Source organism: Leptodactylus fuscus, chromosome 2 (assembly GCF_031893055.1).
Source record: "Leptodactylus fuscus isolate aLepFus1 chromosome 2, aLepFus1.hap2, whole genome shotgun sequence".
Lineage (NCBI taxonomy): Eukaryota > Metazoa > Chordata > Amphibia > Anura > Leptodactylidae > Leptodactylus > Leptodactylus fuscus.
This window is the reverse complement of record NC_134266.1, coordinates 219,691,474-219,716,668: the sequence shown is the minus strand read 5'-3', so window position 1 is coordinate 219,716,668 and position 25,195 is coordinate 219,691,474. Positions and strand designations below refer to the sequence as shown.

Genomic DNA, 25,195 nt, shown 5'->3' with positions numbered 1-25,195 from the left:
AATTCCCCTTTATGAACTTCATTCTCCTACTTACCCCTAAATCATACCCATAGAAATCTAGGAAGTTTATATTTAGGCCCCATGTAAATGACTGTGTATTTCACGGATAGCACACTGACCCATTCTTTTCTAAAGGCCCATACACACAAAGGTGAATTTCATGGTCCCGTGTGTGTGTGGGGAGTGGTTTGGTGGTGGGGGTGGTTTGAGGGGGCCCGCAGGGGGGAAAGGGGGGGGGTTCACCGCCGGGGGCACAGGGAGGGGCGGCTGCGGTTGCGCCGCAAGGCAAGGAGGGGCATGGGCGCGGGCAGGCATGCGGGTGGAGAAGGGAGCATGTGCGGGGGGGAGGGGAAGAGCCAAGGTGCATGGGGGAAGGGGGCCGAGGGCAAGCGGTAAAAAGGGAGGGGGAGGTGGCGTGATGGCGCAAGGAGTGCGGCAGATTATAACAAACACGAATTCGTTACATATAAACGGCTCCGCACCGCAACCAACTCGCAGACAAAGTCGCGGGCACATGCTAGTATATATACACCTCTGAAACAGCAGGGGCCACACATGCACTAAAGGTATAGCAGAGACGTAGCCCGTGTACATGTCATCACTTGTGACGTTTCTGTTTTCTGTAGATATCTATAAAGATTAGCAGGTGACTAAACTAGTTAAATTGTCCCCTGGAGAGATATAACTGGAAAGATATTAATAAAGCCTGAGTTTTACCTTGTCAGTTACTGTAGGGAGATGTAATATTACTATTTTAGTTTCTATAAAAGCATTATTTATAATGGTTTAGGCTACTCTTTGCCTTCTGTGACAGATCTTGACAGATCTGACTGATCGTTGTGATTAGTTTTAATCCATTATTGCTAGACAGATTGAGCACAATCCAATAATAGGTCTGTAAGTTTTTTTGTCCATCATCCATATATTTCCAGGATAGATTGGTGTATAAAAGAGTGACAGTAGTCTGACAGACTACCGCAGTTGTGAAGAGCCTAATGTATTTTATATTAATCTGTATTGTTTTTTGTTGGCAAGTTATATATTTGTTACGTAGCACATATAAACTATAAAGCTATTTTGTGCTTAAACTTTTGTGTTTATTACTGCCTAAGGGGGCGTTCACACTACCGTTAGTGTCCGTTGTTAACATTTTGTAACGGATGCTACTACTAGAACCATCATAAATCCATTAAAAATCCCATGGATTTCAATGAGATTTTATCTGTTGTCTGTTAGTGTCCATTTACAACAAATCTGTCACATGTTCTTTTTTTGCGTACATAAAAATCCGAGATGCAGGACTTTTGCGTCCATTCAAAATATGGGACTTGTGATGGACAGCAAGCATCCATTATTTCTTAACATTAATGTCTATGGCTAAAGGACAGTAACGGACAGACCTCCAATATACTGTCTGTTATTACTGTCTGGGTTTTTTTCTGTGCATGCTCAGAATAAAAAATAAAAAATAAAAAAATAAACGGTATGAAAACAGACACTAAATGATGCTAATGTGTCCATGTAATAGATTATGTCTATTATGATTATGATTATGTCCATTTTTTTTTTTTTTTGGGGGGGGGGGGGTTTACAGACACTATCAGAACGGACAGCCATGGTAGTGTGAACACTCCCTTAGATATTTAAAACTGTTGGTAATAAGTAAGGATACAAGTAATTATAAAAGTAGAGAAAAACGCAAAAGAATGGGGCGGGCACTCACCAGTCAAAATCTTCTTTAAAAAAATCAATTCCTTTATTGCATACACTTAAAAACATCCTTGAGAGGGAGAAGAGACATTAAAGGCGAAAAAATGGCACAAGGATACAAGTAACTTATTGAACTGCTACCTGAATAGTACAATTGAACCCAGATTGTCCTGAGACGTCGTCCTCTGTTTCTTGGAAGGTTCCATGTACGACAGCTGGCGGTGCCTTTCTAACTATGACTAGAAACAAATATTTCCTGTCTTGGCTATTTTGTTTTAGAATGATTCATCCTATCTCTGTGTCTGCCTTGCCTGGATTGCTCAAAATCAGTGTTCTGTCTCTCTCACAAACATTGTCTTCTGCTGTGGTTTTTATATAATAGGATTATTTGTCTATTTGAGATCATTGTTCTGATGTATTAGTCATATTCTGTCAGGATTCAGGCCAAAGAGGGATGGAAAATCTTGATGTTTTCTGCCAAAAGCCTCCTTCCAGTAATGAGTTTTAGCACAGGTTTTTTTTCTTTGAATCATAACATTTGTAACATTCAATTTTTATACACTTATCAAGTCCTAAAAAGAAGCTTATGGAATAATTCCAGTAAAAAGTGTACTCCATTCTGAAAGAAACAAGAAAGACCAAAACCCCCACAACAGAAAAAGCTATACATGGGGCTATTCCTCCTGGAAGTCTAGGTCTTAACTGGTTGTTACCATTCTCCTTATGGATATGGGAGACATTGACTAGACAATGTCAGGGTAGTGTACCACATAGTGGCTATTGGACACACAACGGGCACTATGTGGTACACCGCTCTTGGAGTGAGTATGGATACGTCCCATTGATAAGAGTAATGGTGACACCTAGTTGGCAATTTATTCATACGTTTCCCAGTGAAATTCTGTAGAACAACACAGCATAGTTCTATATGGCCTCACAGGAGAGTTGTGGATTAAGATACGGACACATGCATAAGTATGAGCCCACATTTTTTTATGCCTGTGTGTCCGTGCCATATACAAGCACCACAAATTGTGAAGCTTGTCCTAATTTTGCCTGTAGTTGTGGCGCATACAAGTATAGGGTCTCATACAAGCCCTTTTGCAGGTCCATGATTGCAGAAGACGTATGGTTATGGTTTTTGTGGATCAGTGTTTGCAAACACTAAAACCAGTACAGTTGTGTGAAAGAGACCTTAGAAGTGATGATCCAGTATTGCTAATACATGGGAAACTGACCTGTCCTTCTTAAAGGGATTCTATCATTAGAATCCCGTTTTTAACTAAGCCCAATTGGACTAGCCTTAACCCTTATGTACTATCATGGTGTCTATCATATACCTTCCAATCTTTGTTCCCCCATAATTCCACATTCCAGTATCTGATCAGACACCTTAATAGCACTTGTGTGAGAAATCTTGATGATGGTGTCTAAGGGTTAAGAAAGACTATTCTTGCCCTACCTTTAGAATTCTTTTCCGTGCCGCCGTTTGGTAGATATCCTGTTTTTCATCATTATGCTAATGAGCCTCTCGACAGCACGGGGGTGCCCCCTGTGCTGCTTGAAAACTCTCCAGCGATGCCCTCCAACTTCTCTGCCCCTTCTCCTGCATCACCGCACGTCTTCATCCAAAAGCACCAACTGTGCATATCTATAGGCCATTTTCCTGTGGCCTCTCCCATTTGGCCAAAGGAAAATGGCCGACAGAGAAGCGCAGTCAGCGCTTTAGGATGATGCGGGAGAAGAGGCGGAAGCAGAGAAGAAGATGGAGGTGTTGCTGGAGAGTTTTTTACCGAACGGTGGCACGGAGAAGAATTCTAAAGGTAGGAGAAGAATAGCCTTTCTTAAAGCTATTCCGACATGGGCTTAGTTAAAAATGGGATTCTAATGATGGAATCCCTTTAAGTCATAATACCCCCATTAAAATGGAATTTAATGCTACTATTGCTCCATTGGAGTTTTTACCAATAGGTATTTGTGACATTTCATTTAATTCCTTTTCCACTTGAAAATGTGATTGAGCAAAGCTTCACTCCTATAGGCTGAAAAAGCTAAAAACTCAGTGACCCCCTGATGTTTACAGCTTACAAAGAGCCCCCCCAAAAAAGAAACATACAGGACAGTAGAAAAGATTCTCTATTTATGGTCTCTAATATATAAAAATCAGAATGTCTATGGCTATGAGCCTACCTATGCACACAATGAGGCATTCCCTGCACTAGTGACCTCTCATATCACATCTTCACACCCTACTGTACTGGGAATTCATTCTCCTAGAAGTATTAATAGCATACTATAGAACTACACATGAAGCAATCTGCTCCATAAACCGTGCAGGACAGACATTAAATAATGTTATCTTATAATAATTTATTCATCATAATGTCACCAAGATTAAAAAAATAAAATAAATTTGTGTGCAAGAGTAATGGAAAATGAAGCCGTAGTCACCTTTGCCATCTTCTGCAGCTGAAGGTGATATAGAGCAGGACATCGCCATCTTCCTGTCAGAAAGCAGTACTGCAGCTAGTTCATGGCTATTAGTTTGTGACCCACTGGAGTCATGTGTTTTTCCAGTATTTTAACCAAGAAGTTGCTATAGTGGCTGTTCTGTACGCTTTTATCGGTCTTTCAGTTGGTATGGATGCAAGCTAGGGATACTTGGTAAATAAGTAACCATGTTTTTTTTTTTTGTTTGTTTGTTTTTTTTTCCCCAGTCACCTTTAAGTTGTACGATAAAGACAGCAATGGACTCCTGGACAGCTCTGTGAGTTTATCAGTGTCACTGTCTATTGTCACATCTTTCACAATGCTACTCACTCCCTTTTACTTTTCGGAATATCAATTGCTTTTGTATATTTTACAAACGTTTCACTTTTCTTCTATGCAATAGGAAGTTGACCGGATTATTACACAAATGATGAGAGTTGCAGAATACCTGGACTGGGACATCACTGAACTTAAACCGGTAGGTTGTTATGACCATTGGGAAGTGCGTTAAAGGGGTTTTACTAGACTAAACACTGATAAACTATACTTAGGATAGGGCATCAATATCCTAGTACTGTAAAATTCCTTTAAATATCAGAAAAACTTTTCATGTTGAAAATGTTGGACATTGGTGTAAATTAAACTCGATTTTACATGGTGGTAATGTGGATTAATGTTATAGATCTTTTGGATACCCATTGCTACTTAGGTTTCTTTTTAGTAAATACTTGCATTCCCCATGAAATAACAATTCTGAACCATCTTTTCTTATAATTCTTTTATCTTGTACCTCTTGTTATTCCTCCAGAGTGACCTTGAATGATTGGTGGCTGGTTGTTACCATTCATATTATCAAAGGGGTGTATCCTTCCACAGTCTGGCAATATTACCACTGACTGGACAGTGTTAGAGTGTAAGGGGTAGCACCCAGTTGTCAATTTATTAAAAAATTTCTAGTAGAAATAGCAGAAAAACAGAACAATGTATTGTTATTGGAAAATTATCTAGAATTTCTATGTTATGGAAAATAAAAGACAAGGCAGGAGAGGTGACAGGTTCTCTTTAAGTAGCAAATGAGGAATGCCCCTTCAAAATGGGGGGGGGGGGATCTAAGAGCAAGTTTGAGTTTTGTATATATTATCATTATGGAGATTCACCAGTGTTTTGGTGCAGCCTTGTTTGTGACAATGCCATCCCTGGTGTGCTGGTCTGTTTGCTTTTATCTTCATAATTATTGTATATTTTTGTAATTATACTTCAGTGTGTTGCTCCTATGAGCTCTAGTAGTATATGTTTGCCTAGGTGCAGTAAGATCACACCATTTCCATTTGCCCAATTCTATTTTTTATAGCAATTCTGTCATTTATGTATGCCGCACACATCAAGATCCATGTATTCAGCCTAAGTATAATGTTATATCGTACAATGGTGGCTTTGTCAGTGACTTTTCTATTTCTTTCCCTGCAGATGCTGGAAGAGATGATGAGACAAGTAGACTATGATGGCAATGGGACAGTTTCCTATGAGGAATGGCTGAAAGGTGGACTCACCACAGTGCCTCTACTGGTGCTGCTAGGAATGGAAGCTGTGAGTTTAATTTGGGTTTATGTGTATGTGTGTACTGTATATGAATTCTGCAAAAGAAAGAATTGTAAGGAGGTGGAAACACACACCTGAACTAGTGGGCTGCCCCCCCCCTCCCCTTAATAGATAGGCAGAGGAGCAATATGGTATGTCCGCCACTGAGGACCATGGTGCTGGATCAGCACCTTAGTGCACTGTCCCATCAGTACATGTGGCCAGACTGGAGTGTTCTTCAGTTACAAGGTCAAATGGGGAAAAAGAACTAGAAGTTGTGGTTTGGGCTAGTGATGTTGGTCTTTGCTTTTTTTTTTCTTTTAATTTGTTTATATATTTTTTTTATTTTGTTTTAATTTCTGTGTGAATTTATTTTCCACTATATATATATATATATATATATATATACACACACACACACACACACACACACACACACACACACACACACACACACACACACACACACACACACATTACACATATGGTATATTCCGTATTCTGTATTAATTTCTGTATTAATGTATGTTATACATTGAACCCTCCATAAGGCCATAGTAGACCTATATAAGGCATTTTAAACATTACATGTATTTTTATTGCTATACTCACCTGTAACTGGGGCAGAAAAAATAGTCACAGTAACAGAATAATACAAATGCTTGCGGTACAATGCAGTGCTAATCTTTGTCTTGCAGCTAGTCAACATGTGAGGATCACAAGACTGCTAGTACTGGAGGAGGAAGTGGCATTGCTGATTCCTAACCTACAAACATTGTCTTCATTGAGTGCCATGTATATAGTGTTCAGGAAGGCATAAACAGTAATAAACCATCTCTGCTTTCTCTATGGGGCGACCATTGTCTTTAACAGCCAGCAGTCCTGTCTTGAAGCTGCAGATTCTGCAAGAACATTTAAAATTGCCCTTGCAAATTCATGTGTAAAATATCAGATGTTATATAAAGTTTGGCGTTCCCTGATTTGTTAAAAAGATAATAATAAAAAAAACACCTTAAAAATCAGTCATAGCATCCATATACACGGTGCACATTTACATAAATAATATAGTGATGTAGGATCACAATGTAAATCTAAGCAGACTAGCTGTATCCTAAAGAGGTATAAGGGCCATCATTGTAATATCATTTACTAACTTTACTAATTTGCTTTGTGCTTTATGTATCATCATCATAAACAGAATATAAAGGATGATGGGCAGCATTTGTGGCGTCTGAAGCATTTTAACCGCCCGGTGTATTGCAATGTTTGTGAAGCTCTGCTCTTTGGGGTCAGGAAGCAAGGCCTGTGCTGCACTTGTAAGTATGGAGATACTTTATAGTAACCATATTTAGGCGTTGTAATGTTATGACTGCAGTCACCAGAAGTACTTACAGTTTCTTAAAGGTTCAATGTCATGAAAATTTTGAACCCCCTTACTGGTATTTCCATATGGGATCCTTCCTAAGTACATCCCAACTTCTCAGTATAGCTCTCTGCACACCTTATCTATTTATAATCTAATGTGATATTTGAGAAGTACAATCTGAAAGTAGACAACCCATTAAAGAGGACCTTTCATGGGTTTGGGCACAGGCAGTTCTATATACTGCTAGAAAGCCAATAGTGCGTTGAATTCAGCGCATTGTCTGCTTTCCCGATCTGTGCCCCAGGTAAAGAGCTATCGGTACCAGTACCGTAGCTCTTTACAGTCAGAAGGGTGTTCCTACGGTACTGGGACTGATCGCTCTTTACCCGGGGCACAGATCGGGAAAGCAGAAAATGCGCTGAATTCAGCGCACTGTCGGCTTTCTAGCAGTATATAGAACTGCCTGTGCCCCAAACCATGAAAGGTCCTCTTTAAAGGAACACTAAACCTAGAAATGAAGAGCAATTTTGGCAGAAGTCCACCTGAAACTCCACTTCATATTTTGCTGTGTGAACGTAGCCAAACGTTCTTCTAGAAATCCTGCAGAAAATACTGCGATTAAATTCTTGGCATATAAGAATTGTAAGTACAAGGGGATGTAGCTGATATCCCAGAACAGAGGAATACATGGAGAAGATTTATTTATACATTTTAAGATTTATTTGCTATATGATATAAAATAGGATTCATGAAAAGCAGACTAGGAGATGAATACTTGGGATATCTTTTTTTTTTATTATTGTGCATTTGCTACACAAATGCACAAGAGGTTTATTGTGGAAATAAGTACAGTAAGTTATTGTACACCAGTTAGTATAGGAACACATGTATGTGTAAAATCTACATTTTTCTCTGCAGTTTGTAAGTTTACTGTTCATGAACGCTGTGCTCGTAAAGCACCGAATAACTGCATCAGCACTTATGCCAAGTCCCGCAAAGATGCCAGTGTAAGTGTCATGACTGTAGCCCAGTGTCACTCAGTATGCTACCATCGCTTGTATCGTTTCTGGCTCAGTTGTGGTGTCTATGTCTTATCTGTTGGCATCTGCTTTCATTTCTCTCATCATTATGTCTTTTGCGTAGTCAATTACAGACCTACATATATTCTTTATGTTCGTTTGTGCAAAGTACGTTAACTATATTACTACTGCCACAGGGACAGACCCATGTATGGGTGCGAGGGGGCTGTGAAGCCAGCAAGTGTGACAAATGCCAGAAAAAGATAAAAAGCTTTCAGAGTCTAACTGGTCAGCGCTGTGTCTGGTGCCATACAAAGGTAACAATGATGTTCCAAACATTTATATGTATAGATTTTATGGGCTATTCTGCACTCTGACTAGATGCAACATGTACAGTGTGTGATAGTGGTAAATCATACTCAAAGTGAAGTTCCATCTGTAATTTGGAGTGGTATAAATAGCACCTGAAATAATAATATTAGAGCTCCATAGCTGTGTTAGCATTATCATAAATAATATAGACAGAAAATAATCTGAAATTGTCAATACTCTCCTTGCAATGAGTTTAAATATTGGGACTGGAAGACATATATTGTGTGTTCAGTCACTACACTGGTGTATGTTATGCCTCACTCCTACTGCTTCAATTAATAATTTAATACTAATCGTACACATTTTATCTGTATATTTATCCTGTGAATTGCTGCAGAATATGTTGGCGCTATATAAATATAAATAGTTATTGTGTGTCCCCACAATATATTTGCTATTTTTCAGCGTTTCGGTTGTGCCATTTTTCAGTAACTCTTAATTTGAAGTCTAAAGGGTCAAGTTTTTTCTGTGAATAAGTCTAAGGGATGAAATATCAGTCCAGGGGAAACCGTTTTATGGCTTATCTTTAGGATGGTGGTGTTGTAGAATTGGTTATGATCCCCAAACTAGGGATCTCACCATATTCTATACAACTTTCAATTCTAGTACCCATTTTAGTCTAAAAGCATATTCTGGCCAGGAAGAAAACAACTACATCAAACTACTATATCATTGGTGGGGTGGTAAAGTACTGTAGCTCAGATCTCATTGAAGTCAATGGGAATTGAGCTGCAATTATGGCACCCAGCCAAAACACAGGTCCCCATGTTGTGAAAGTATGTAGAGCTGATCAGTGCCGGCATTGACTCTCACAATCAGATATTTATCATCTATCCTAACCTTGGTGCATACACATGGATATGGTGCCACTTTGGTGCATGCACATGGAAATTCTAAAAAATTTCTGCAAAAATAAGTGTCACAAGTAAATATACCGTAAATGTACCGAAGGGCAAATCTCCTCGGAAGGTCCATCAGCAGCCAAGATACATAGATAAAATTCTGGAAACCAAAGTTGTATAGTACAGAGGGATTCTATAGTGATTGATCCAGAAAAAAAGCAGCATGTCTTCTAACACCCCTGAGTTTTACTGTGTCGCCACTTTGCTAAATCCATATTGTTATAATCTTAATCCGGTCTAGTCTTGCACCTCCTATTCCATAGATAAATTTATTGTCAAGTAGGTCATCTCTAATAGTGGAGGCCGCAGGCTTAGCGGTACACTTATTTTGTAGTGCTCAGGTGTTGTCTGTTTGCATCCTTTACATTGTCGATCTGTTATATATAGATGGAGAAAAAACATGCTTGCAATACGTAAAATGGTTTGATGAAATTAGATACACTAAGAAATTCTCTTCTATTTTAGGTTCATGATGAATGTGTTTCCATGATCCCTCCTAAGTGTGACGGTGGTGTCTTGCGGGACCACATATTACCTCCTTCCTCCATTTATCCTGTAATCTTGGTGGGTTTATTAGTTGGTATTAGTAGGTGCTGTTATTTCTTTTGTACACCTAAAAATATTAAAATCAGTTAGAAGTAAGAATCTTATGTAATTCCAGTTTGTTAGAAAATCTCCCGACAATAATCCAATCATTAGATGTTCCACTACTACTTTCCTAGAGATTATCTGTGGGGAACACAGCAGCAAGTATTCAGTTTCCCTGTAGCCCCACCAGAGGAGAAATTAAAGGGATTCTATCATTAAAACCACTTTTTTTTGTGGATAAGACGTCGGAATTGCCTTTAGAAAGGGTATTCATCTCTTACCTTTAGATGTGATCTCTGCCGCGCCGTTCCTTAGAAATTCCTTTTTTTACCGGTATGCAAATTAGTTCTCTCACAGCGATGGGGGCGGCCCCCAGTGCTGAAAATCCGATGGGGGCGTCCCCACTGTTGCTCAAGAACACGATCCTGCAACGCCTCTATCTTCGGCTGGATCCTCCCCTTCTCTGTCGTCTTCCTCCTGCGTCACGTCCGACACCTGCGCAGTTGGCTTTGCCAGTGAGACACCAGCAGAGCTGAGTGCGCATGCCGGCCGGCGGCCATTTTTTGGGAGGCCGCTCCTGCATTGAACTACAAGAGCAAGAGCGGCCTCCCAAAAATGGCCGCCGGCAGGCATGCCCAGCCGATGATAGAGGCGTCGCAGGATTGTGTTCTCTAAAGGCTATTTCGACATCTTATCCACAAAAAAAGAGGTTTTAATGGTAGAATCCCTTTAAAAATGACACCGTTCTCAACAAAATTGGTGGACTGTCCATGTAATGCAAAGATGTTTTTGGTTTTCCAGAACAAGAGATACTCTTTGAAGCTGTTCTCCACCAGTTTCTTTTAACCAAACAGTCCCTTAAGGTTTCCTCTTGTGCTAAAACTATTCAGTATTTATAACAACTCCATTATATCTGTTCTTTCTATGTGATAGACCATTACCAATATGGTCATTACCATCTAACCGGTTTCGTTGCCGATCTTTTCCAAGATTCTAAGCATCAAATCTGTCGCATTCTGAATGCGTTATATGTTAATATTCTGCTTGTTACATTAATTCCCATTTTCCTGCTCTCTTATGCTCAGGAACGACAGAACAGCCAGAAGAATCTTATTGGTGCCTCAGAAGAAGCATCACAGAGCTTCAGTACAGCAGAAAGCCAGGCATTACGGGTAAAGCTGTCTTTAAAGTACATTTCAGTGAAATAACTCCAGCATATTATAGCGCACTAAAAAATTGTCATAAGGACATTTCTTTTAATGGAAGTCAGCCAGGCCATCAGCTGATGACTATGGATCTTGTTTTCAGCTGTTATTGCCAGGGCACACTATATCAGTCCATACATTACCCTTGTAGTGGCCGCATTTGTAGCGTTACATGTAGGTCATGTAGGCTCGTGAGCGACTGTGAGCGTCTTCTGGTCTTCACAGTAAAACCATTTTTTCTTTTTTTTAACCGGACACAAAGTCCTGCATGTCCGATTTTTTTGTCTGGTTAAAAAAAAAAAAAAAAGGTTTCACCACGGAGACCAGAAGATGCTCACGGGCGGACACTTTGCAAAGTGACTGCCAGTTTCTGTCTCCTGTCCAGTTTCTCGGGCAGAAGATGGAAACCTGCAAAGCGAAGACCGGGCACAGATGTGAACCTGCCCTGATAGTTTTTCTGCAAAAATGTATCCAATTTACAATTTTTCTTATTTTTTCAGATTGTACCAATTTCAGACACACACCCAATACTGGTCTTTGTGAATCCGAAGAGTGGAGGAAAACAAGGAGAGCGGTGAGTGCATGCCGACTGGATATTAATAATAGTGTGTTAGAGAAAATTGCTATGTAATAGTTCACACAATCCTGGGTCATTGTCTGTACAGAGTTTGCACTCATGCTTTATATTATGTGCAGCAGCAGGAAAAACCTATTCCCCCACTAAATGTTTTTTACATAGCTAAAAACTGTAGCATTCAAAGGTGGAAAAAATATTAATCCTAAAATTAACAATGAGGGACATTTATTATTCTTTTATGTCATTTTACACTAGTAGTCGCAAGTGGCATTTATATGTCACCCTTGCCTATTTCCAAAAGGAGGTGTGATAAGGGTGTGCTCTGGGCAGGGCTAATGATCCCGCCACAGTTATCATCACCTAGATTTAAATGACTGTGGGCTTATCTAAGACTGCCATACAGAACACTGGTCTTGATAAATTACTAAACTGTTTTATTAGAACCTTTAGTGAGCGGTCCCTCACACAAAAAAATACATCAATAGTACTTGGTACACTGTAATAGTCTAGGAGGTAATCTTGTCCGTTTGAGAAGTCTTTTTAAAGTTCTGTGCATTATAGCTTTACACTGTTGTATTTAAGACATTGTCACCTTAACCTGAGTGTGTAATAATGAATGTCTCTCTCATTTGCTGCAGAGTTCTCCGTAAGTTCCAGTATCTGCTAAACCCTCGACAAGTGTATAATCTTATCAAAGGGGGGCCTGCGCCTGGGTAAGAAAAGAAAGGGAAATGTATACAATTGTTAGCATGTACAGTAGTGTGATAAAGCTTCAGGCAGGTGTGGGAAAATGTTATGGAGTCAGAAATAGAAATATTAATAGTTTATTTTAGTCAATTAACAAAATGTAGGCAATGGACACAAGATAAATCTTAATCAACTCAATACTTGGTGTGACCATCATCAAATCTTTCTTGGAGGAGACAGAAGGATTTGAACATCCACAGAAGATCTGAGCTTAGTGCTGCAATGTACCTAGTTTTGTTAATTGACAAACAGTAAACTATTATATACTGTAAATAAAGAGATAGATAGATAGATAGATAGATAGATAGATAGATAGATAGATAGATAGATAGAATAAAAACACCTAATATGCTATATAATTGCCCTTTAGGGTTTTCATATGCCCTTGTGCTGTGTGTGCAGTGCCCTGCATTTTTGTATTTTAACATATATTGCTTCGCAGTGAGCACCTGTTCACACTGGGATGTGCAGTCTTAACCTTTTTTTGTTGTGTATTAGATAGATAGATAGATAGATATTTCTATTTTTGAAGGAATTCTTACCTTGCAGCATGTTTCCATATCTGCCTAAAGCTTTTGAACTATATTCTATACAATAAACTGGATAATCTATTAAAAAATAACATACTACTGGGACTTGATGGCTGTTTTTCTGCTCTGTCAGGGTTGCCAGCCTTCTTTTTTTCTAGACAACTTAACAAAAAGGACAGATCTTCTTCTTCTTCTCCTTCTCCTCTTTTTTTTTTTTTAACAAACAATTAGAAAACCTTAATAAATCATAAATAAAATATAGTGATAGATGTCTATAGCCCATAGTACTGACGTGAACACATTGCCGGCATTCACTAGGTTATTTACAATCTCAATCATGTGTAAGAGCTTCGTCCTGCTTGTTGCAGACGCATCCATTTTTATGAACAAAAGATCCTTGTTTTTACTGACTGCCTAACAGTTTATGGCTGGTTGGCGACCTTATCTGCTTGGACATAGTCAACTCCCCATTTCTGTCTGTAGACAAGATATGAAAGCACCTGTTTCCTCTCCCAAAAAATACATATGATACAGCATCTTCAGGGGAAGCTGTTTTAACACTATGGATCTTGTTTTGTAACAGTAGATTTACTCCTATTTATCACCAGTCTCAATTTCTTCTGGGATGTTCAAGATTATCGGATTTTAGTGTGCGGCGGGGACGGTACTGTTGGATGGATTTTGGATGCAATTGGTAAGGGAAAACACTTCTTTCCCCGTGGTTTCTAAAATAATATTTCATTTAATGATACCAATACTAACCTATTGGAGGGGGGACAGTTTAGGATTTTTTTACTAAAGAGACTCAAGATGAGGGATGTTACGATTTAATCAATATTCCAATAAACAACTGAGAAGTGTGAAAAAGGGGACATATATTGCTGCTTTAACTGCATTATCAAATGGGTGGAGAGCTAAGGTTTTTGGCCTGTATATAAATCATTAGGATTACTCAGAGACTTTTACAAGAAAAAGTACTTGATTTTATTTTTTAAATGAGAGATTCTGTCACAATATCCTCAGTGTCACAGTGCAAGCTCATTCACTAAGGCTATATTCACACGACAATGCTGAGAAAGTAGTTGTGAAATAACATTTGTATCTGTGTGGCATTCTTTTTTTTCTCGGATTCTCTAAGACTTAAAGGGATTCTACCATTAAAAGCTTTTTTTGTGGATAAGACGTCGGAATAGCCTTTAGAAAGGCTATTCTTCTCTTACCTTTAGACGTGGTCTCTGCTGCGCCGTTCCTTAGAATTACCGGTTTTTACCGGTATGCAAATGAGTTCTCCAGCAGCGATGGGGGGTGGGCCCCAGCGCTCAAACAGCGATTGGACGCGTCCCCACTGCTGCCAGAGAATTGTCTCCAAGCGCCGCCTCCTTCTTTGTCTGCCGTGTCAACTTCAATGTCTTCTTCCGGTGCAGGCTCTTAACTTCTAGGCCTTGGGCAGAGCAGACTGCGCAGGCACAGGTCACGGGAAAATGGCCGCTTGCACAGTATTGTTAGTGGCCATTTTCCCATGGCCTGTGCGCCTGCGCAGTCTGCTCTGCTAGAAGTTATGAGCCTACGCCGGAAGAAGACATTGAAGTTGACGCGGAGGACGAAGAAGAAGGTGGCGCTTGGAGACACTTCTCTGGCAGCGGTGGGGATGCCTCCATCGCTGCGGGAGAACTCATTTGCATACCGGTAAAAAACAGTATTTCTAAGGAACAGCGCAGCGGAGACCACATCTAAAGGTAAGAGACGAATAGCCTTTCAAAAAGGCTATTTCGACGTCTTATCCACAAAAAAAAGGTTTTAATGGTAGAATCCCTTTAAGTCTATAAGGGATCCATTAAAAATGACCATAAATACCATAAATAGGATATGTCCTATTTTTTGTGGGCCCTTTACACAAAAAAACAGACATGAGAATGGTCGCTTAAGATCTCATTGTTTTGTAAATGGCTGGGTGCATAAAACCTTACATGACTTGCAGTATTGTAAGGTTACAGGACAATCTTTGGATAGGTGACATTGCTAGGATCAAGTAGCCCTAGCCTAAGTTAAGTACATAATACACTCCACTGAAATTCAACCGACTATACTTACTAGTCATAGGACAGTCAGCGAACCCCATGTGTGACTTTGAGCATAGCCATGATCATGGACTGTGCATTCACTGTGGCATAATGTGAAATAACTAGTCAGTTTTACTTATACTTGTGTTAGTTTCATTTGTGTCCACATCTCCTTCCACTTTTCTTCCCTAGACAAAGCTAATCTTCCACAAAGACCACCTGTAGCTGTGCTGCCCCTCGGTACTGGGAATGACCTTGCCCGATGCCTCAGATGGGGAGGAGGTGAGATTACCTTATCATTTTGTTTGCTCCACATAGATCAATGGTAAAATAGACAGACGTACTGCTGGCTGGTGGTGGGGCACAATTGGCCTCTTCAGTCTTATTAAAATTAAAGTATTATTTGTTGATTTTCTTGAAGAAATCTTGTTACCTTTAGGCTGAATGGACTATAAAATAATTATATATATAAAAAAAAGTCTAAATAGTGTGTAAATAAGTATCAGAGTATAATCTGGTATGAATAAATGAATGAGGAGTATGCAAATATGAACTTCTTGTTTTTCAGGATATGATGGTGAAAATCTAATTAAAGTGTTGAAAGACATTGAAAAAAGTTCAGTATTATTGATGGACCGATGGAACATTGAGGTCATACCTGAGAACCCCGATGAGAAAGGCGACCCTGTCCCATATGAAATAATCAACAATTACTTTTCCATTGGAGTGGTATGTACTGAGATATTAGCATTGATCAGCAATTTTTGGGGGATTGGTGACATCACCAGGAATTACTGAGACAAGCACTGCTGCAAACAAAGAAAGCAGTCAGGCAGATTAAGGTTAAACACATGAAAGTCAGAATCTGATGCTTACTGATGATCTCCTGGTGTTTCTATAAATATCATTCACACTATATTCGGCTATATTCACGCTACCGTCTTTAATGTCTGTAGCTGTCATCCGTAATAGGATGGACCTTACCTGTAGCTGAGTAATGGTTACAGACAGTCAATGGGAACAGACGCTGACACATAGTGTAAGAAGGGTACTCTAACGTAAAAAGAAAAAACATGATGAACATTGTCTTCCATCATGTTTGTTTACTTTTGTAATGGAAGAAAAAGTTTTGCATACATGACTTTTTTTCTTCCATCGGAAAATTAAAAAACATGATGAAAATTAAAAAAAACTCTGTCTGCATCTGTCATTTAATGCCAATTTCTCTCAACCTGTGATGGATGAGAACAACAGACATTGATACCGGTAGTGTGATCCAAGCCTAACATTGCATTTAAATTGGTTATATTCTTGAATTTGTGTTTGTAATCTCTTGAGAGAACAGAGATAATGGCTACAGAACAAGTTGGTAGACCACTTCTCTGGAGGACTGCTCTCTGAACAGGACATAACAGTCTGCATATTATGGGAAAAAGTGCAGATTGTAGAGGGAAAAATATTGAGAATTTCTTATAAAAACCTATTAGGAAAAATATTTTTTTTAAAATTTATAATAGGTGGAATGCAATCATTTTTTTTTTTAAATGTCCTCCCAGGTATGACATAGCCTTTATATAAATGAATGTCAGTCTTTCCACAAAACTACAAAAGCTCTAGGAGACCTTTCAGTGATTTTCAGTGGCTTGTTGAGGTTCACAAAAAAATAAGAAGCCTATGAGTTACCTGTGTGCTGTAAGGGTCAATTCACATGGAGTTTTTTGGCGAGGATTTTGACACTGAATCCACCTCAAAATCAACCTCCAAAAAAAGCCTCCCAATAGAACTCTATTGGGAGGCTTTTTTTGGAGGTTGATTTTGAGGCGGATCCAGCATCAAAATCCTCGCCAAAAAACTCTGTGTGCATTGCTCTTAGATGCGTTTATTACCAGTCACTATTCTCAGAAATGCTTCACTCAGCAGCAAAAACATTTTAGTCTCAGCTGTTTAAGGCTGGGCCCACATGTTGGGCAAAACGTAGCATTTTACATTACTTGCAAAATGGGTGAGATTCTGGCGAATCCCATCCACAGATTGTAGAAAAAAATCTGTATTGGAAATGCTGGGATTTCAAAAATGCCTGGATTATTTGTAAATCGCAGCATGTCAATGATACCTACAGAAACGCTGATGTTTTCCTTATAGGTATAATAGAAGCAGAAAGTCCACAGTGGAAAACTCTGCAGACTTTCAATGAAAAACACGCTGTAGAAAAAACACAATGAATTTTCGCTGCAGTCTTTTCTGCAGCATTTTTTTGGCGGTGGCTCACTACGTGGGGCCTTTGCCTTAAGAAGACTTTGTGACTCAGAGGTAGAACTGCTTTACAGAAACTCCTCAAAGATGCAACACGTTTATACCAATCTACATCTGGAAATGGCATAGATAGGTTAGTAGAGAGAGATTCTCTCTAGGGATGTGCAGGTTTTTTTTTTACAGATTACATCACTATATTATACGGGTGGATTCAGATGCTGCAGATTTTGCTGAAGAAATTTTTGCAACAGTTTCACTGATCTAGTACTGCTTTTACATGTATTTGATGGTGTCTTCTTTCTACAGGATGCTTCCATCGCTCATCGGTTTCATGTTATGAGGGAGAAATATCCTGAGAAATTCAATAGCAGGTAACTATGACAGATTTGCTTCTATTATGACCAGAGATGAGCGAGTACTATTCGAAACAGCCGTTTCGAATAGCACGCACCCATAGAAATGAATGGAAGCAGCTGGCACGCTGACTTTGCTGGCGGCTGGCCGCGTCACCCCCGGCTGCGTCCATTCATTCCTATGGGTGCGTGCTATTCGAAACGGGAGTTTTGAATAGTACTCGCTCATCTCTAATTATGACACATCAGCTGATGGTTTAGCGTAAAAAAAGGAAAGTTGTGTGGTTGTGCAGTGAAGAAGAAAGGGGCGCTCGGGACCACTATTCTAGTGTTTGATGGTAGTCCCAGTGGTCAGACATTTATCACCTGTCCTGTTGACACATAATAAATATGGATTGTGGCACAACCCTTTTAACACAGTAGTTCTATGAAGGTGCAAACCGAGAGTCCCTTTGTAGGATAACTATCTAAAGGAACACATGAAAAGCCCTATAATTTGCACCTAGAATATGAAAAACATTCTCTAGAATATGAAAAACATTCTCTAGAATGTTTGATCTATGTGAAAACCATATTCTAGTATGTTGATCAATGCTGAGTTATCAGTGAATCTGAGGCCTCTCTATTGTAGTGTTATCACGACAACAGATCCTATAGGAATGTTTTTATATTATGGAGCTTCTTCTCTTACAATGGAGGCTCTCGAACTACAACACTGGGATCTAATGTCATTATATAACCTGCCGGTGTCATGTGTATTCCATTTACAGGATGAAGAATAAACTCTGGTATTTTGAGTTTGCAACATCAGAAACTGTTTTCTCTACATGCAAAAAATTGAAGGAGTATGTGACAATTGAGGTCAGTGATGGTGTGACTAACTGCGCTCAACCAGATTTTTTTTTTTTTTTTTTAATGTAGATTGTGAGCCCCACATAGAGCTCACAATGTACATTTTTCCCTATCATTATGTCTTTTTTGGATTATGGGATGGAAATCCATGCAAACACGGGGAGAACATACAAACTCCTTGCAGATGGTTTTATGCCCTTGGTGGGATTTGAACACCAGGACTCCAGCGCTGCAGGGCTGCAGTGCTAACCACTGAGCCACCGTGTGGCCCCTTCAACCAGATTATTTGTAGTTCATTTATATTTCATATAATCTGAGCTGTTGTCTTCCTGCTCCATTCTCTGTTGAGGACAGTTGATCAATGGGAGTGCCAGGTGAGAGACCCCCACCATTGTGATATTGATGACCTATTTTTAGGATAGATCATAAATATTTTTAGCCTGGAAAATCCCTTTAATTAATTTGAGAAGTCATTTGACAAATTATAGTCATGTTTAGTCCAGGCTTTCAGGTTCAAGCACAACTCAACCTACTACTGCTTCTGAAACTCCTTAAAAGTGAACCTGTCACATAGACAGTGCTGTTCAATGTGCAGGCAGCATGTTATAGAGCAGGAGGAGCTGAGCAGATTAATATATCATTTTGTGTTTCAGTATAACTTGTCATTTATCCATCGAAACTTCCTATGTCGAGAAATCAAGGAGGCCGTCCTATTAGTGACTGACAGCCCAATCACTGCCTTGACTTCTCAACATAGAAAGAACAGAGATTTCAATGGATAAATGACAGGTTATACTTAATATATGGTTATATAATCATTTCCAACAAACCTATATATCAATCTGCTGTGCTCCTCCTGCTCTATAACATCATGCTACCTACATATCAGACAGCGTTTTTCATGTGACAGGTTTCTTTTATTTGGCTGTGACTTGTTCTAGAACTTCCATTGATTCTTAATTCACTTTAATATAGACTGGCAACTGGTGTGAATATGTGACCAGGGGTCATGGGACTTCTGAGATACATAAAAAGCTGTAACTATACAATACAATCCTTTTCCTAATCTCCAGTAATAAAATCACTTGAGTTGTGTTCAGAAATCATAAAGACATAGAAACATAAACCAGTATTCTGAATCTTAATACATTGTAATATTTTTATACAAAGAAATCTGTGTATGTATGAGATACCTATTTTACTACCATCTTTTACTGATATTCTGATCTTCGACAACCCCTTTAAGTTGAGGCCACACATTGCAGTTGATCTGCGTTTTTGTTGCATAGTTTGTTGCCATTTTTGAGCCAAAGCCAAGAGTGGATGTGGCAGAAGGGAGAAGTATAAATGCTGCTTTATATTTTCAATCTATTTTGAAGCCAGTCTTGACTTTGGCTCAAAAGAAAGGACATGGCAAGATCTGCAACAAAAAATGTAGTATTTTTCGCAACGTGTGGCCTGAGTCTCAACAACATACTTGAAGACTGTCAATAAAACTATTACTGTTCTTGTATCTACCACAGTGCTGTGGATCCCCCTTGGATCTTAGTTCAGTGTCCCTTGAAGGCATTGCTGTTATTAATATTCCCAGCATGCACGGCGGCTCCAATTTGTGGGGAGAGACAAGAAAACCACTGGGTGAACCTCGAAATGCTTCATCTCAGAATATGCCTGAAGCTATCACTGACCCAGAGGCCCTAAAGTCATGTACTCAAGGTGAGAGCAATGAACTTCATATCATTAATAATAAGCATACCAAGAATAATGAAGTGACTTGGAAAAAGCAAAGTTCAGTTAAAAAAAAAAAGAAAAAAACGTAATTTTCTGCAATTGTATTCTAGGTGGTATAGGTCACAAAGTATACAAAAATCACAGAAATGTCAAAGGTTGATCAGAATGCCGATATATTTATGATCATAGGAGCTTTACTTTGCTGAACTTTTATTTCTCTTGTGACAGATCTTAGTGATAAGCGGCTTGAAGTTGTAGGACTGGAGGGCGCCATTGAGATGGGCCAAATTTATACAGGTCTGAAAAGCGCAAGGAAAAGACTGGCTAAGTGCTCAGAGCTCACAATTCGGTGAGATATTGTGAATGTTTGATACCTTTCTTTTGTGTTAACATTTGAAGTTTCCATGTAAATACTGTATATACTGAAGGTGATATCAAAATCACAAAAATATTCAGCAAAAGTTTTAGAACACTGTAAATATTTTCATTATTTTTGTTGTTGGGGGATGTTAAAAAACTAATTCCACCATTTCGGGGGGGATTGGTATAACCATATTCTGTGAAGTTTTACTACTTTTGTACTATAAAAATTATCGAAGTCGGTTTTCCATTGCCATATTCTAAGTTTGATAATTTTTATATGGCATTGGCTTTAAAAGAGCTTATGTTTTGTAGGACAAGCTGTAGCTTTGGTGCCATTTTTAGTTACTTAAGACTTTATTTTCTGTTTGTCCCCCTAACTAAAAAAGGAATAGAAAGTTTTATTATGCTTTGTCTAAAAGTTTTATACTTTCTATAGGACCACAAAACCACTTCCGATGCAGATTGATGGGGAGCCGTGGATGCAGCCACCATGCACAGTAAGTACAGACTTTTATCTATGACAAATATTATTAGTTGTACTTTTCTATTAGACATCTTGCTGTATTACACCTTTGAGTATAGAAGAGTGCTTCCATGTTTTAGATCCCATTATTATTGTGAAGAGTATGTCACATGTAGTGAACACAATAAGATCTGGAGATATGTTGCTGGAATTGGAGTTCTTCTATTATGCTATAATTTACATTCTGGTGGGGTCGGACTATAGCACTAGTAAGGCAGAGCAGCACTTGACTTTGGACTATGCTGCAGTTCTTTGTACAGTACGTGAATGTGAACAGCGCTATGTAGAGAAAGTACTAACGGTGCCGCAGTCCCAACAGTCTTGGCTACCCTATGATATAGCATAGCTTAACAAACTGCCTAAATGCAATATTTCCATTTCAAATTTTAGAATTTGCACTATTAGCCATTTTAGATTGACCATTGAGATATTCCGATGAACATATGACATAGAAGTGTCAGGATTATAATGTAGAGAATGCTTTTACTTTTCACTACAGTAACTGGGCCCCACCAAATTCAACCATTAAAAACTCAGACTGAGATGGAGATTGTAAATAAGTGTTCAATTAACTCATAAATAGAAAATACCCAATTGTGAACCCACAAAATAACACAATTTGCATTATAATATGCTTACTTTTTGCCCTAATTAGAAAGATTAGCCTTTTATATTGTTTCTCTGCTTGCTTTGGGGTTTATGGGGTTTTCCTATTGATGACCTATCCACGGTATAGGTGTTCAATATGTGATCTGTTCGGGTCCAACCCTAGACCATCTGTTCTAGCAGCCACCAGGTATTAGTCAAGTAATAGGAGCGGTGCTGCAGTTCACCAGAACCACCAATATGCAATTTATTACTTGAATTACCTGAAGGCTACTAGAACAGAAGGTCTGGGTGTTGGACCCTGACAGATCACATTCTTATCCTGTTGATAGGCCATGGGTATAAAAGTTGATTTGGGTCCTGAAAACCACTTTAATTGCCTGTGTTGTTGGTTCTATCACATTTGACAACATATAGCACAGCAGTCTGTCCCCTGTTAATAAGTGTATGGAGTCTGTAGCACAGGAAACCATGGCACTAGTGTAAACATAGGATTGTAGAGTTATAGGTTGGACTTGATGGACTAATGTCTTTATCCAACCTCATCTACTATGTAACTATGTATGTAATAGCGTCACACACAACGCGGTTCTATTTTGCTTGCTTTGTGTGGTTATTTTGTTATGCCCTGATTGGTTACCTTTTGTCTTCCAGATTAAGATCACACACAAGAACCAGGCACCAATGCTGCTGGCCCCTCCACCACGCTCCTCAAGCTTTTTTTCTAAGTAGCAGACAGGGTTGTGAGACACTTAATATCTATTGATCGATGATGAATTCTTCTTCTCCTATAAGAACCAAGTGTCCATGGACCATAAGCTTAACCATATACCCTCAGATTCTTCTTGTTATCGGCAAACTGTAGGGTTGGCCTCCTTGCCATCACCATTGCTTTTAACCATCTTGTTTACCAGCTGAGCTGACAAAGATCATTTATGAGTGGAGCATCAGAGAAGTAATATATATACTATATACTGTATGACTGCACACAACACAGTTATTTAGCAGGTTATTGTTCTCTAGATGCCCATCGAGCATGTTCCACCTTCCATTTAGCTTACCCTTTAAAAAGCTATTATATAGTACTGATAACCTTATAGTACCAATTTTAGGATAAGAGTATATTTTCCAATGCCTTGTTTTAGGACAAAAAAAAATCCATACAGATTGTATGTATGTTTACAATATCTGATATTTTTAGAATACGAAAAAGCTTAAGTATGTGTAGAAAATAACATATCATATATTAACTTTCCAACATGTGTAGTATACAGCAGAATAATATGGGGACCGAGGCCGCTTCCATGTTTTATTGCAGTTGAAATGGGTACGAACCACAAACTTGGGACAACAGATCACATTGCACTGTTTTTATTTATATTTTTTTTAACTTATGATGCTTATATGGAAAATGAATATAATTGTTGCCAAGTTTGATTTAGAGAATCATGTAAGCAGTAGGAAATAAAATAATGCAACATATGGCAAAGATTACTTAGTTGTAATAAATGCCTTGTTCAGTGTATTACGATACCTTCCACAATTCATCGCCCTGTGTTTTATTGAATACATTTTACTTTATAATTTTTATTTCTACAGACAAGAAGTACAAATACTTTACATGAATTTTAAGCTGGCAATCTGGGTTGCAGAGAACCCCAAAAGCAATCTTTCATAACTTGGGTGCTTTTTTTGGCAGCGGTTATTCAACTTCCAAAAATTTTCTGGAATTACATCCACAGCCGTGCTGTTCCTTTGTGCACCCTTTGCAGTAGTGACTCAGTGGAAAAACTATAAATCATGTTCCTCCTCTTCTTTGGAATAAAAACACACATATATTAGCAGATTTTGGCCTTCACTAAAATCCATCTTGTGGATCTTTTTTTCCCTTTTGTCTGTTTCTGTATTTCCAACTGAAATTTGTACACTGCTTTTTATTATCACTACACATGGGCAGGTTCTGGTATAATCCAAGGAAGCTGAGACTGAGGAGTAACGTCAAACAATTATATCTCAGGCATTTTAATATTTAGTACAGTGAGGATGAGATTCTCAGCTTCCATATAAAATCCAAGATCGCAGTTGTTCTTGTGTTCGTTCCACACTAGTTAACACAGGGGATTGTCATTCTTATATGCAGCTGCATTTGTTCCCAATCACATCTGTGTTTACAACAGTTGATATTTCTAGAAATACCTGTAATACTGTGAAAACAGGATCACCTTTCATATGACTCCAGGACCAATGTTCTAGGTTTTAAAATGTCTGAGATCCACAGCCTCTTGTTCTCTCCATTATACACTAGCTCACCCATCCATGCTCCCAGTGAAAAGCAATGTGCAGATTTCAGCTGGCAAGAGAGAAAAAAAAGAAAAAGTGGATTTCAGCACAAGATTTCACAGAAAGGAGCAAAAAATCAGTTAAATTAAATATCCAAGCAATGGGTTTTTAAGATCTTTCTGCGATGCAGAAGGAAATGTTCAGGCTCCTTAGATTTGTATTCCCCACCAAGCAGTCTATAAGGGCTAGTTCACACAGGGCAAAATGGTCAGGATTTTGACGCGGAGTCCGCGTCAAAATCCTGCCGCCTCCCATTGAAATCAATGGGAGACGATCATTTCCTTTTTCCGCAAGCGGTTTGTTCCCGTTCGCGGAAAAAAGAAGCAAGCTGGCCTTTCTTCAGGCGGATTACACGGCTGATTCAGCCACGGCGTCCGCCTCGTGACGCCACCCTCCGGACTAGGCCCATTCATTTGGACCTGATCCGGAGCAGAAAGCTGCAGCAGAATGTGTTCACGCAGAACCCCGTGTAAACTAGCCCTTAATCATACAATGTTTCTCTAAAACAGCTCCATACGGAGTTCTCCAAAAATATCCATAATTGATCATCGCAACTACAGAAATTGGGAGTAAAATGAATTTTGTGGATCTTTAGCACCTGCCAGCACCTTACAACCTGTTTTCTGCACATGGTCTAGGTTAGAATGTAAATATTCATTGTTTTAGGCTGAAATTAGTCATATGTATAGGTTCTGTTCTGAGGAAGGGATAGTCAGTGTTTGGGGTAATCCATAGCTTCATAAACCATGGACCTGGTGTGTTGTATTCTCTCATTACACATTGGAGAGTTGTACAGTATCCTTATGATGGGATACTGTGTGAAAAAAGTTTCCTAATTCCTGAAGTAGATTTTTTTCAGCCTGCAAAAAAACTCAGTGTGAACATAACCTAACAACTTTCTCTCTCCTGCTCAAGCTTTAAACAAGATAGTTAAGTTTTGCCCAGGCAGGGAAACCTCAGAGGAAGCATTTACTAAAGCTTCAACACCACAGCGGTCGGGACTAGAGGTAAGATTTGTCTTGTTTTAAAG

General features: G+C 39.0%; 1 protein-coding gene across 2 annotated transcripts in view; it reads left to right on the top strand.

The window, feature by feature from the left end:
* DGKA (diacylglycerol kinase alpha) overlaps positions 1–23,368 on the top strand; it is a 110,539-nt gene extending 87,171 nt beyond the window's left edge. The window contains exons 7-25 of one of the 2 annotated variants that reach the window (XM_075265641.1): positions 4,428–4,477; positions 4,604–4,678; positions 5,668–5,787; positions 6,977–7,094; positions 8,063–8,151; positions 8,361–8,480; positions 9,903–10,001; positions 11,111–11,197; positions 11,731–11,804; positions 12,446–12,520; positions 13,693–13,778; positions 15,337–15,426; positions 15,713–15,873; positions 17,704–17,768; positions 18,521–18,611; positions 20,126–20,318; positions 20,562–20,682; positions 21,133–21,193; positions 22,480–23,368. In XM_075265641.1, coding sequence (XP_075121742.1) covers positions 4,428–4,477; positions 4,604–4,678; positions 5,668–5,787; positions 6,977–7,094; positions 8,063–8,151; positions 8,361–8,480; positions 9,903–10,001; positions 11,111–11,197; positions 11,731–11,804; positions 12,446–12,520; positions 13,693–13,778; positions 15,337–15,426; positions 15,713–15,873; positions 17,704–17,768; positions 18,521–18,611; positions 20,126–20,318; positions 20,562–20,682; positions 21,133–21,193; positions 22,480–22,557 — 1,853 coding nt within the window. In that variant the 3' untranslated portion in view covers positions 22,558–23,368. Of the gene's footprint in view, positions 1–4,427; positions 4,478–4,603; positions 4,679–5,667; positions 5,788–6,976; positions 7,095–8,062; positions 8,152–8,360; positions 8,481–9,902; positions 10,014–11,110; positions 11,198–11,730; positions 11,805–12,445; positions 12,521–13,692; positions 13,779–15,336; positions 15,427–15,712; positions 15,874–17,703; positions 17,769–18,520; positions 18,612–20,125; positions 20,319–20,561; positions 20,683–21,132; positions 21,194–22,479 lie in introns of both variants that reach the window. The other variant, XM_075265640.1, reaches the window with a different exon arrangement.
* Positions 23,369–25,195: the final 1,827 nt, after the last annotated feature.